Genomic DNA, 14,024 nt, shown 5'->3' with positions numbered 1-14,024 from the left:
CTGTAGTTTTGTAATCGGAATTCAGCTTTAAATGTAGAGCATAAAATGTTAATCAATACAACAACAAAAAACAAGCTGATTATCTATGATATAGCCCACGAATTCACCCCGGTGGTGAGATCGCCGTAGGGTCCATGAAATGTCGGTGAGACGAGGTCAATTTCCTGTCATACTACGTCCCAAATGATGTAAAAAAACACGAAAATTAAAATCATCTATAGACGCCATTTTGAGTAATTAGCGATATCCGTTTTTGAAACCAAAAGATTTCGTAGAGCGACCGAAATTGCGAAGCCGATATTATGGCCCTCATTTTCGATGCACACGTGCATAGAGGCGTCACCGTGCACGGTGCGAATGCTGTTGGAAGCTGGAGAGACGTTTTTCCGGGAAAAAGCAACGTGGGAAAGTAGACATTCCCACACGTCCACGTTGCCTTTTCCTGGAAAAACGGCTCTCCAGCTTCCAACCGCACTCGCTCATTCCTCATTTGACGCCATGCCTGCCAACGCAAAAACACATGAAGAGAATCGATTGAAAGTCTGTGTAGTATGTTTTACAAAAGGCTCCCGCGTCGTCAAAGTAACAGGTAAGAATTTTCGTCGAATTAAAGAGTATTTCCTCGAAAATTACGATCCTACTGAGGACGTTCGTCTTCCGGCCGGTATATGTGCAAGGTCCCACAAGCCGCAGAAATAGCGACGTCTGACGTATTGAGACAAAAATTTGAAACTTCAGACAGTTCTTCGATAAAGATTCGTACCCGAGGAAAAGATTTGAAGATCAAGAGACCCTTGAAGTCCGTCTCTAAAGCTATATTTTCTACCAGATCTGTATCCTCAGATGAAGTAAATCGGTTCCAGTCTACTTTAGGGCTATCATTAAAACAGACTGAGAAGGCGTTGGTTTTCTTTCGGTCATGGAAAGGCCGTGATTCGGTTCAATCTGGCGTTATGGGTGCTTTGCGAGATGCCGACAAACAATTGGAATCGTATTATTCCGTCACAGAACTTTCGCTTGATTCATCTGTGAAAGGGGAAGAAAAAGTTTCGAGGTCTGTAGTTTTTTGTCATGACCTGAGGGGATTGATTGATAATGTGATAGAGCACCGTGGTGAATCAGTGGCCGACTATATGATAAAAATCGGCATAGATGGTGGAGGTAATTTTCTGAAATTCACTATGAACGTCATAAAAGAGGATACGGTGGTTTCTGATTCCAAGCGTATGAAGTATTCAGAAGGTGCGTTCGCAGAAAACTTCGTGGATGGAGGAGTCAAGAAACTATTGTTAATCGGAATAGTCGAACAAGTCAAGGAAACGTATCATAATCTAGAATGTGTACAGAATCTCATAGGACTAGATAGGATTGATTTCGTCTGTGCATTTGATTTAAAATTAGCTAATGCCTTCTTGGGAATTGGAACACATTCGTCCACATTTCCATGCCCATGGTGTGAAGTTCCGAAATCCTCTTTCTCTGATCCCGACCGAGTCATCGAGATGCGGACCTTGGGGTCCATCCGGGACAATGCAACGATGTATCAAGCTGCCTTGGTAAATCACAACAGGAAGACGAAACTCTCTGCAGCCGACTTCAAGAGTTTTCAGAATGTTCGGCCGCTTCTAAAGAATCTACCCGATGACACGGTTGTTCTTGACGTTATTCCAGTGATGGAACTTCACCTGGTGTTGGGAATTGTAAACAGATTATATGATCATCTTGACGCAATGGAGAACAATGCAAGAAACTCCTTCAAAACGTTCACATTTTAGAGAGACTAATCGAATCGGATGGTACTTGCGAAAGCATAAACAAAATAGTTCAAACATTCAAGATGTTTGAAGACGTTAGACAGAAATGTTTCTCCCTGAAGTTGCTTCCTGAGTACGATCAATCGATCCGAGCTTTTGAAAGTGCCTATAAAGATTTAAACATACCAGTGACAAGCAAAGCACGCGCGATTTTTGACCATGTGGAGTTTTTTATAGACAGGCAGGGACGTGAAAAAGGCTTGGGCTACTTTTCAGAACAGGCCTCAGAGTCTGTCCATGCTAATTTCAGCCTCATGTGGCGTAGATACAAACGAATACGGCACGAAACTTTTAGCCTGCGTTGTTGCTTACTCGTCCAGACACCGTTAATCTATATTTTGCTTCACTACTACACTACCTAATACTTTGTTTACTTGTACTTCGTATTCTTGATTGACTAATAAACGCTCATTTGACAATGACGGAAATCGCTAATTACTCAAAATGGCGTCTATAGATGATCTTAATTTTCTTGTTTTTTTACATCATTTGGGACATAGTATGACAGGAAATTGACCTCGTCTCACCGACATTTCATGGACCCTACGGCGATATTGTATAGTTGGCCAGGAAAACGACCTTGAATTTTACGTAATTGTTTAGTGACTGATACACAGGCACTTGAACTGTGGACTGATACTACACTCATTTAACATAAAAAAAACAACAACTATGATATCTGAAAAAAACTGTCCGAGTTTATGAACTTAAACCGTCCTAGTTAATGTACTGATTTCTCGCGTGCCGAAATGAAATGAAATGGGGTTTAACGTCCTACTGTTCTGCTCCTATGCTGGGCTAATGAAGACGGGCATACGCCATACAGTGTGCTATGGGGGAAATTTTGCCCGGGCAGCGGCACTATCGCCTACTCTTATATCGAATTCCAACTGCCAAGGGATCTTTTACGTCCATTCCAATGTATACACGGGACCTCGGGTTTTCGTCTCATCCGAAGGACTAGACAGCTGTCCCTGTCAGGCCCTCCGTTCTGCATCACTGACAAGGGGGAACCACGCCGGAAAATCTGGATGAACTTACTCGGCCAGTGCAGGGATCGAACACCCGACCTCCAGGCTAGCGAGCCAGCGTCTTACCCACTTAGCCACGTGACCCCCCCCCCCCTCGCATGCCGAAGTCCTGTAAAACTATGTGTAATGAATCTCAGATATTTTTCTTATTTAAAATGGCAATTCTGATAATTAAAGAACCCGGACGTTCCTATAATTTATTTACCATTATTTTTAAATTACGGATAAAGGGTAACACGTTGTAAGCTTCATACAAAAATCAAATAGCCATAGAAATTAAATCGAAGTGATTATCGGACTATAAAACTTAGCCAATAGCTGCAGGTGACCAGTATATGCATATATAGATTTCACGTCCTGTATTATGGGATATGCATCTCTAAACAGAAAAAAACCCGAACTATTTCATCCCCGTAGAGTGTTATGTGATTTGCCTTTGAGCGGGTACCACGCCACGATTATCCAGTCCTAAATGCCAATGATCCACTCACGAAACGATTATCCAGCCCTAAATGCCCATGAGCATGCCTTACACAACGGTTATCCAGTTCTAAATCTTATTGAGAAATAAATGAAATGAAAGGGGGTTTAACGTCCCACTGTTCTTCTGTTCTGCTCCGACTGGGCTAATAAAGACGGGCATATACCTTGGAGTGTTAAATGAGGAAAATTTGCCTGAACAACGGCGCTACGGCCTACTCTCACATCGAATTCCAACTTACGCAGCAATGTGTACACCGGGCTTGATTTTCCGTCCCATTCGAACGACTATATGTTTTCCCTGGCCATGCCCTCGGTCCTGCACCAATGACAAGGAGGAACCACGCCGAAAAAACTCCGGATGAGCTTTCTCGGCCAACGCAGGGATCGAGCACGGGACCTCCGGGTTAGCGAGCCAACGTCTTACTAACTGGGCCACCGTGGTTCCCTGTTGAGAAATATACACCCGATGTTCTGGTTGGGTATAGCGAAAGAAGGGATTTATGTACCGATCCCTGCGGGAAGGTGAACAGGGAAGGACTCCCACAAAACCGTGTTTAATTTATTTACCAGCTCAACAGCGACCTTGTATAGTGTGCGAGGGACCGAGTCAGCGTTACCACAACTAAGATAGCTAGATTACAGATTGTATTCTCATTTGTGTTATTTTTAGTAAAACATGCTTACAATTGCTAACCAGGGGTCGCGGATTTGATCCCGATGTTTCTCTGTGTCTCAGTGATACATGACCAGGTCAAGGCGTTCTGATGACAGTTGGAATTCAATATACTAGTAGACCGTTAAACCACTGTCCTGGCCAAAATACCCTCATAGCACACGGCATAGTGTATGTCAGTCTTCATAAGCCCGAATGGAGCAGAAAAGTAGGACGCTAATTCCAATTTCATTTCACAATTTTAATAATATGCACTTATCCTTTAAATTATTTGACAGGCAGCGTCGACTGGTTTTTGACCTATCACGTGACAAACTGTATGTTCTTATTTACAATACATATTCTGACTATATACGCTTCGCTAATATTGCTATCTTGTCGTTACGACCGAAGATTTACATATTTATTACATGTGAATTATACCTCATTGCCGTGACACGTAATTACTTCAGTTTTTGGGTAAGTACTGAGTTAGTTAGTGCCTTTTTCATCGTAGCTTTTGAATTCTCGGATGTATAATCTATCGAAATGTAGAATATTTCTACCGCATAACCGATCTCACCGTTTACGACTGGACTGTATAGTGTTTACGTTTACAGATGCGTTTACATCATTGAGAAAAGGAAGAACATCATACGAATTCAGTTTTGGCTCATTTTGAACAATTTTGTTGTTTTTATTTCTTCAGGGTTTTGAATAATGGGTTGGTTAAACATATTTGAGTATATCCCTACGTGGACATGGCTGATTATAATAATGTTTGTGTTACTCTACATGTGAGTAGTGTTATATTTATATATTAGCTTCATATCAGGGACCTAGTGATAATGAATACATGAGTAGCAATATTCATGCTCCGGTCATATAAGAATATTGCACAATGCTGTTTTCAGAATTATCGTGATATTTTCGTATCCTTTCCATATCTTTCGTATTCATTTCAACTTTCCTATTTCATTTTTTTGGCTCGCAACTGGGCGTGCATTTCAAATGCAAGTCCAAAGTATGGGTGATTTTTGTGCCGGAATCGAGATGTATTTTCGCTACAATGTCTCTGCCATGACATTCACCTGTCCCTGCTTGTGAGTTTTATTATTATTAAACTATTGATACATGTCACTATCGTTGTTATTGTTATATTATTGCTACATAATGTGAGTATATATTATTGCTATATGTGAGTATTGTTATTATTATGGTATTATTAGCTTTCATCAGTCCACCCAAATCATTCAAAACTGGTGGGCTAATATTTTATGGACTATTCAGGAAAATCAACGTTCACCGAGAAAAAAGTGACATATGCCCATGGTTTTTAGTATAAGATGTACATTATACCACCTCAAAAGTGCTGTTGGGTGTTGTCTACAAACCTAGCTTTTCTAATAACCACTTTTAATATGTTTTAGGTATGGTACAAAAGGACACGATGTCTTATCAAAATTAGGCATACCCGGTCCCAAACCAAGCTTATTTTTTTGGAAATATCTTACAATTTGGAAAGGTAGTAGGTTATGTTGATATATTTTGTTGTGGGTGTATTTATTTTGATTGATGGGATATGTTTTATATGACTGATGAGTTATTGAATCGTCTTTATTGTAGACAGTCGTGACACCACCATCGTCAAGAATGGTTGCATCTATAAATACGTACCTGTAGACATTTGTTTATGTCAGAAATGTTGTACTAAAATAGAATAGTTCCGAATTATTTCATATTATCGGTGTCTGTTGAATTATTATACATGTATCAGTGGACAATGTGTGATAATACACTGTGATCTCCAACTCTTATTGGTAAACAAACTTTTCATTTCAAACGCCCACATTGAAATGTGTTCGTATATTGTCGTCGCCCCCGTCCGTCCGTCGGCCCGGCGTCCAGAATTGATTTTCATCGATTTCCGAATATTACTGCCAGAGTTATGGCCCTTGATCACTTTGAAAAATCTTGTGGATGCTTTAGAGATCATAGTTATCATCTGATTGATTTTATATTTATACTTCGTGTTTACGCCTATATATAATCGTTTCGATTGACTTTAGATTGATACACAGAGTTTAAGGTCTTGAGACGAACAAGTATATTGATTTGCAATTGATTTGCAATGAACAGCTAAATCCATGATATTAAATATTTTGTATACTTAACGTTAGCGTGGGCGAAGCAAATTCTATTGATTTTCTGATAATTACTTAATGAGTAGTTACTCTTAAAAATATGCGACAACTCTGGTTGACTGCTCTGGCGATTTAGCTGCCGTGGGTGTATGTTTCGTTGCCTGACAACCTATATTTATTCACAGGGAACTGATTTGCTACTTGGGGAATGGAAAAAACAATTTGGCGCAGTGTTTGGGTAAGTTTATATGGCGGTTTGAACCACTAGATGTATATTTTGTTTCCTGCCAACATCTTCATTAAAAGAGAAAGAGAGAAATTAGTCATTTCGAGACTAACATAAAGTTCAATTTTATTTCAATAATTTGTTTGCGCGTAAGCGTCGTTAGTAGTGGGAGGAAACCGGAGGACCCGGAGAAAACCCGCGAGGTTGGACACCAACCCCCCCCCCATCTTTATTAAAGGAATATGAAGTAAGATTAGATAAACAGCTGACAGCTCTCGCAGTAATAGTTAAAAAAATACATAATGAAAACAGAATAAGCTGAAAATTTCAGTCAGATTGCTTCAATTAGCTATTCAATTTTAGGATAGCCTCGATCGTAATTACTAACGTTTGTACGAAATTCTAATGATTTTCTGATAATTACTTAATGAGTTGTTACTCTTGATCAGATTTTAGTGTATTATAAATGTTTCATTACCGAATAAAGTAAAAATATGCGACAACTCTTGTTGACTGCCCGGACGATTAAGCTGCTGTGGGCGTATGTTTCGTTGTCTGGCAACCTATCTTTACGTTAAATTATCCATCACAAAATGTATTCAAATCCACTTAATATCGCAAGCTAACGATTGCATCGAAAGTTGATTATGGTCTGGATAAGTTAAACATACATTATGCAAGAGCTAAATCTGTCTATTGCAGGTCTTTCTTTAGGCCTGAAATTTTATCTAAATTATTAATTAGACATTAATTAACCATCCAGAATTGGAGAATTCTGAACAAATTCAATAACTCTTAATTCATTTTGAAAATGCATTTCATTTATCTTGTGACAGATAACTGTATCAAGAGCTTACATGGAAAAGGGGATATTTTTCCAAAGTGGCGTCAATTGGAAACGGATCAGAAATATCATTGCGCCGACTTTCAGTTCCAGTAAATTAAAACTAGTAAGTTCTCACTAAACCCTCTTAATTGTAAAATATGTATAATAACTTCCGTTACGTACAGAATACTTACATGTGCATAGGAACACAGATAAAAGTGAATAACCTTGTGCAGCCAATGAAGATATTGTCTGGAACATCACAAATGCTATTAGTTTTATAGTTATCTATAAAACATGGACGTACATGTTGTCTTGTTCAGCTGATTACGTCACTTCCTGTTAAAATATTAATTATTTCTATTGGACATATCTTGAATAATAACATAAACGTATTTTGATTATATTTATAAATAGATGATAGGACCAATCAACAAATGTGGTGGTTTATTATCTAACAAGCTGGTCACGAAAGCCAAGAAAGGAGAAACAGTTGATGTTAAGCAGTACGTAAACAATTTTTGAAGAAATATTGTTGTGGGCCGTCTTCGGGTGCTCACTCTGGATACACCAAACACACACACACACACACACACACACACCCACACACACACACACACACACACGAATGAATGTTTGTATTTGAAAGTTTAAAAAAAGTAACTTTTCATTTTATGCTGTACTTAGTGTGGCTGTGGCCATTATATCAGATTCGTGAAACAATTCACAGATAGTCATTAACAGATGGCTGAAGTAAAAAAACAAATGGTTGAATTTTGTACTTATAGTTATTTTGGAGTGTATACTATGGATGTAATAGCCAGGACGGCGTTTGGGTTGGACACAGATTCACAGAATAATCCTGATGAACCTTTTGTTGACAATGCTAGAAAACTGTTTGCAACAGCTAAGTTTACATCAACGGCCAATCTTCTTTCAAGTAAGATTTATATGTTATAACATCTAAGATTTCGATTTGTTGTAACATACTGAGTAATAACCAAGAGTAAAACTACTAATCTCTATATTACCTCTAGTTACCTTTGATCTATTGCACAATAAAATATTTCACAGCTATACGAAAAGAAATGCTTGAAATCGTCTAGTTATTTAGTATTGTTTCTACATAAATAAAGGAAATGACATTTAACTATTTTTTTTCAAGTTATTTTCCCAATTTTCAGGCCGTTACTTAAGGTATTAGGTGTTGGTATTTTTACATCTGGCCCAGTCAATTTCTTCGTTAGGTCCATAAAGGCCATGATAGAACAAAGAAAAACAGAAGATGAAGCCACCAGATCAGTAAGTTAAATTTCAGACATTTGTCGTTTCTATAATTAAAACTGCATTTGGCGTATTTGTTTTTATCGCACCTGGCCAAACCTAATCTGTCCGTTATATGATCGTTAGTACAGATAATTAGAATGGAAGGTTCTAGAAATAATAATCTTACCATTACCTGTACGACCCTTGTTAAACATGGTAACTAGGCTTTGGGTTCCACGAACAGTAGTGGGGCATAATAAGGGTTTACCGAAGTTTATTATCGTCAGGTTACAGACAAATTTGCCGACCTGTATCTCCTTGAATTAACGATAAAGCAAACCAAACGATATGTAGGTAACAGTAAACTATCTAACCCCGAACAAAAAGAACAGACAATTGCCTTTATTTTAATGTAATCAATTCAATCCCACACCACCCCTTTCTTGGAACTTCCGGTATGCATATTATCATAATTTATAAAAAAAACTATATTATCACTCACTATAGTGATAAAATAGTTTTATATAAATTATGATAATATGCGTTAAGAATTAGGTGTTTGAAGTTCTTGAAATTCGCACAAAAAAGGGATGTGTAGGGAGAGAAAATTGGGTCATTTCAATAATTCGCTTGCGCGTAGGGGCCTTTATCACTATTATCAGTTGGAGATTGGACAGGCTACCCTACTCCTTGTCACATACATACGGGAATCGAAACTTCACCACTTGACTCAACGACAGGCCTTAGGATCTAACTCATGTCAAGTTTGGGTAAAAGTTAGTCACCTATAATTTTCAGCAAAGGACAGATTTTTTAGAACTACTGTTGAAAGCTGAAAGCGAGGAAGGCGATGACATACATGTGACTAATGGAACACAGACAAAGGTTATAAAACGTATGTTTTTAGTTTCCATTTTGCTTTCTAATTAGTGAACATGTAGTGAACCTTTATTAATTATATATAAAGAATCGTGGTGAATTGATCTGATATTATGACAGATCCGTGATGGGGAAACTCAAAACAAATTTTGTTTCGAAGTCTGTCTAATTTTATTTCCATTGTTGACTTAATTTTTCGACAATTTTGTAAATATTTAAGAGGGGACATTGTCCTTTGCTTAAAACCTCAGTCTTCTAAAATTAAAGTAATACACACACATGCAAATAGTCTCACCAAAACGCATATTGGTAATCATAGATAAAACCCACCCTCGCGCCACCATCTTTATTTCTCTAAAAACAATTGTCTATCAGTGTCTGAAGTATAACGCATTTCTATCCACGAGCTACGATAGTATCTGTACAAACATTTTGTTTTTATTATAATCGTCTAACTAATATATCAAAAAATACTTTCAGTCCTGATTTTTCTTATAAATTTAAATGTTGGAAATGTGTATTAGCCTCTGCTGCAAAATTCTTTTGATATGTTTTACAGTTTATTCTAGATAGAATTCTTTTCTGGCAGTGTAATGGACATGCAGATTTTAATTGCTATCTTTATATTCTTGCCAGGACTAACGGTTGAAGAAATGATTGGCCAAGCCTTCCTGTTCTTTATTGCTGGATACGAAACGACGGCTAGTACCTTACAATTTCTTTCTTACAATTTAGCGATAAATTCCGAAGTACAGGAGAAAGTGATAAAAAAAAATAGAAACACATGTTGGTGATGTAAGTAGTTAAAGAGTCTTGAACTATCCTTTAATTTTAATATTTGTATTGCTTTTAACTTTGTACATTTCCTCAAATCAATTACAATTTGCTTTACTGCATATTGCCTTCACTGTTAGGATTAACTGCTTATGGCTTCAGTTCACCCCCTATAATACTTGTCCTTTCATCTTTTATTATTACTTTCATCTATAACTAATTACTGTATATATATATATATATATATATATATAGATTTATTTAATATGTTTTTACAGTCAGGACCAGTTGCTCGTGACTCATTATACCTGCTAATAATTGTTTGATCCTTTGGCTTTATTCCTGCTCTTATCTATACAAATTACAGTTTATAACCATCTATGCACATTGTTTATTTAACGGCTTGGGACAGTTGCTCATGCTTGCTGATTTTGCATCCCATTGGAGGGTTCGCACTGCTCGTGTATATATATATAGCTATTTTGTTTTCATTTTATTTATTTGTGTTATATGCTTGATAACGACTTGTGAAATCTTGTTGAAACGTCGCAGTGAAATAAACCACAGTAATTGTTATCCATAAATAGTGTGTTATTTGATTATGTTCCAATTACTAAATGCCATTTAAAGAATATAAAAGAGTCTTGAGAATTAAAGTCATTGATTAAAATAGATATAACTTGGAAGATAAGTTAGATATGCGATCCATTTTGCCATTTCAATTATTCTTCCGATGGTCTATTTTGGTAGCACCTAAGCGTGTTTAACCATAGAATATGGTTTGACGAATTTATAATAAAAATGACGACGTATAGGTAATCAAGACAAGGCGTATTTTTACATTTCTTTCATCATTTGGAATATGTGAAGCCCAGTTTGATATATGACCTCTTGTGCTTTCCATATGATATTTCCTTTATTCTTTCAATGGGTTCTTGCGATATCACCCAAAGAGTGTTTGGAAAGTGACTCTAATCAACGGGACTAATTTATTCCGCTTTGTAACTGAAGAATATAATTACTTTTTGACGGAATACTTTAGAACCAGCCCGAATAGTTTCACCAGGTAAAGGCTACGTACTATTAGACTAATACATCTGGTTTGTATTTATGGATGGATGATATTGTATTTATGGATCGATTATATAGTACTTTATTTTATTTGTAGAGAGAACCAACTTACGATGATATAAATAAGCTGACCTATATGGAACAAGTTATTATGGAGACACTTAGAATTAACCCACCAGTTATTACGTATACGTATGTGCATTATTCTAAAGGCAGACAACCTGGACGCTCATGTGACCAGTCCTAGATATGTCACGCATTTAATCCTGCAATATATGTTTACCTGAGAGTATGACGCTTCTTGAAACCAGACAAATAAAATGATAGACCAAAAATGTTTATAAACCATGGGTATGGGAAATTGTTAACTCGAAAAATAAACACCATTTCAAAGCAGACGGTAATTCAGACACAGCACGTGTCTGCATATTATGAAGCATACTGAACATCAAAAGCAACATGAATTACATTTGACAAACGTTTTAAATCTCAGTTATTCATCAGTGTATTTCTCAAAACATATTTCCAGTGCAAATCGTAAAGCTTCAACAGACGTTGATATCAAAGGCGTTCATATCCCGAAAGATGCGATGGTGATGATTCCTATCTATAGCATCCAGCATGATCCAAAGAACTATGAAAATCCCGAGGAATTCAGACCAGAAAGGTAATAAAATATTGTAAAATATTCAACATTCTCGACAGATTAGCCAAAGCTATGGCGAAGCATAGCCAATGCAGTGTTTGTTGAACTATGCATCTATAGCATAGTCCGAAGTTGTGAAAATTGTTAACTCTTGTGGCACCACCTAGATGGCCGTCTGGAAATAGAATAACTAATAAAACTGTTACACAATCATTTGCACACTGTGAACACAGTTTCAAGCCTTTGTGAATTTGTCGTTTTTTTCAGTTAGCCAACAATCTACAGATCATAAAATTGTTTAAATTTCTTACTGGGGATTAAAGAAAACTCAGTTCCTAATCTTGCTACAATTCTCCGGACAAGGGGTAATCAGGCTGATTTCAAGTTTACAATAAGACTTGCAGGCTACCAATTAATGAAATATACTCTTCAAAAAAGTAAGGGATATTGAAATGTAAATACCTGTGCAGGTTGTAATATGATAATAGTCATGGACACTTTGAGAGTATGTTCACAGATGAAGAACTTATCGCCCCAACACAACTACTGAGCTACATGTGCGACACGCATTAGTGCTATGCACGTAGGAGGGTTCATTGTCAAATTTGACACTTCAAGGAAGGGTTAGTGAAAACTGCCGCTTGCTGGTTTATCCTATCCATGTTTCCTTAAGTATCGGTTCTTGCATAAGATTTACTGTTTAGCGAATCTTTGCTTTAGTGGGTTACGTTTAATTTGATTGGGAGGCGTGTTCGTCGACGTCAACGTCAACCGACTACACTGCAAGAATTGGCCGTGGCACTGCTAGAGGAGTTGGTGGAGCAATTACTCATTATTAAGACAAAAATAAAAAACGTCCTTTTTCACTTTTGACAGTGTATCTCTTTGCGAGTGAAATGGGGCCGTCAGATAAGCCGCCCATATGAACTGTTTATGTTCATGTGTAAGCAATTGGCCTGTTATTAACATACACTGGTTATCTCTAATAAAAACAACAGTGCATTTCCGCAGTTTTGTATCGTTTCTGAATATCCCCTACTTTTTTTGAAGAGTATACATGTATATCCAGGAACAGGCAACTGGAATATTTGTGTGTCCATTTTTTTTGTTTGAGATTTGACGCTGCTACACGACAAGAAAGTAACCCGATTACATTTTTGCCATTTGGCTACGGACCAAGGTTGTGTATTGGAATGAGATTGGCTTTGCTGGAGACTAAAATAGCACTTGTGTGCTTACTTAGAAGGGTTCGATTTGCTAAATGTTCTGAAACACCAGTAAGTTTGATTTCGTTATATTTTTAGAAGTTTGCAACATATTTTGGTACACCTTAAAACGCACTGGGTGACGATTCTGCTTGTGGGGTCTAAAATCGCATCTATAAGTGTATGTGTGACAGGCTTTCTCGCAAAATTCGTTGTATAACCTTTTGGAACTTCGTATAGCTGGTACACGTTCTTTCCTTTCAATATTATTAAAGCACACCAATAAACGTACCGAAGAGTCTCTAAACCCGAATCTCTGCGACATTTAAAAAAGTGTGATTATTAATAATTATCAAGTATTTTTATTTATTGCTCTATTTTTCAGGACAAACTAAATTTTAAAACTGTTGGTATTCCGTCCACAAAAGATCCAATGAAACTTGCTGTAGAACTGGTTCCCAAGCAAAACTTTTAGGCCTTTTGGGAATAAATGGAAAACAGAATAGTACTTGTTAGTGTAATTATAATTTCTGTCACATTGGAAGTCACGTTTTTTGCTCCGAATACGCTGGATAGAGAAATATTTTAATTGTGAATATGCCATAAGTCTTTAAAATGGCTAAACCGTGTTAATAGGGTCAAAAATAAAATTATCGATTTTCTTTGCTTTCCTACATTGAATTTTCTTGTGGAATGACAATAATATGTCTTCTTTGAGAATTTTACATGAAAATGTAAAGCCTATCTTAAAATATATGTATAACCGATTGTGTGTTCTACTGTTGACATGGTAAGCTAAAATTAGTAAACAGACAGATTTAAGCTTAATCTTTAAAAAACAACAATTTAATCTATTGAGCTTGCCACCATCACTAATCGAAATAACACATCAGTTCCTAACCATTTCAGTAGTTTATTTTGACAAAAATCTTTTGGAATACGAACATTTCGCGCTTCATTTTTCGGAAAGGGCGCAATTACTAAAACATTTCTACAGGTTTCGCCGT

General features: G+C 37.0%; 1 protein-coding gene and 2 long non-coding RNA genes across 3 annotated transcripts in view; all 3 read left to right on the top strand.

The window, feature by feature from the left end:
• The first annotated feature begins 4,717 nt into the window (after positions 1-4,717).
• LOC130014252 (uncharacterized) lies at positions 4,718-6,372 on the top strand. The gene is made up of 3 exons (XR_008789225.1): positions 4,718-4,777; positions 5,411-5,505; positions 6,310-6,372. It is a non-coding gene; the product is annotated as an uncharacterized LOC130014252 (long non-coding RNA).
• Positions 6,373-7,202: 830 nt separating this feature from the next.
• The window catches only part of LOC126807995 (cytochrome P450 3A29), a 45,585-nt gene continuing 38,763 nt past the window's right edge, over positions 7,203-14,024 (top strand). Inside the window, exons 1-3 of the mRNA XM_050533015.2 lie at positions 7,203-7,300; positions 7,594-7,682; positions 7,965-8,116. Of these exons, the coding sequence (XP_050388972.2) occupies positions 7,208-7,300; positions 7,594-7,682; positions 7,965-8,116 (334 nt within the window). The 5' untranslated portion in view covers positions 7,203-7,207. The remainder of the gene's footprint in view (positions 7,301-7,593; positions 7,683-7,964; positions 8,117-14,024) is intronic.
• LOC130014251 (uncharacterized) lies at positions 10,734-13,823 on the top strand. The gene is made up of 3 exons (XR_008789224.1): positions 10,734-11,833; positions 12,927-13,089; positions 13,403-13,823. It is a non-coding gene; the product is annotated as an uncharacterized LOC130014251 (long non-coding RNA).

This window comes from Patella vulgata, chromosome 9, assembly GCF_932274485.2.
Source record: "Patella vulgata chromosome 9, xgPatVulg1.2, whole genome shotgun sequence".
Lineage (NCBI taxonomy): Eukaryota > Metazoa > Mollusca > Gastropoda > Patellidae > Patella > Patella vulgata.
The sequence above is the reverse complement of the archived record's forward strand: the minus strand, read 5'-3'. Positions and strand labels throughout refer to the sequence as shown.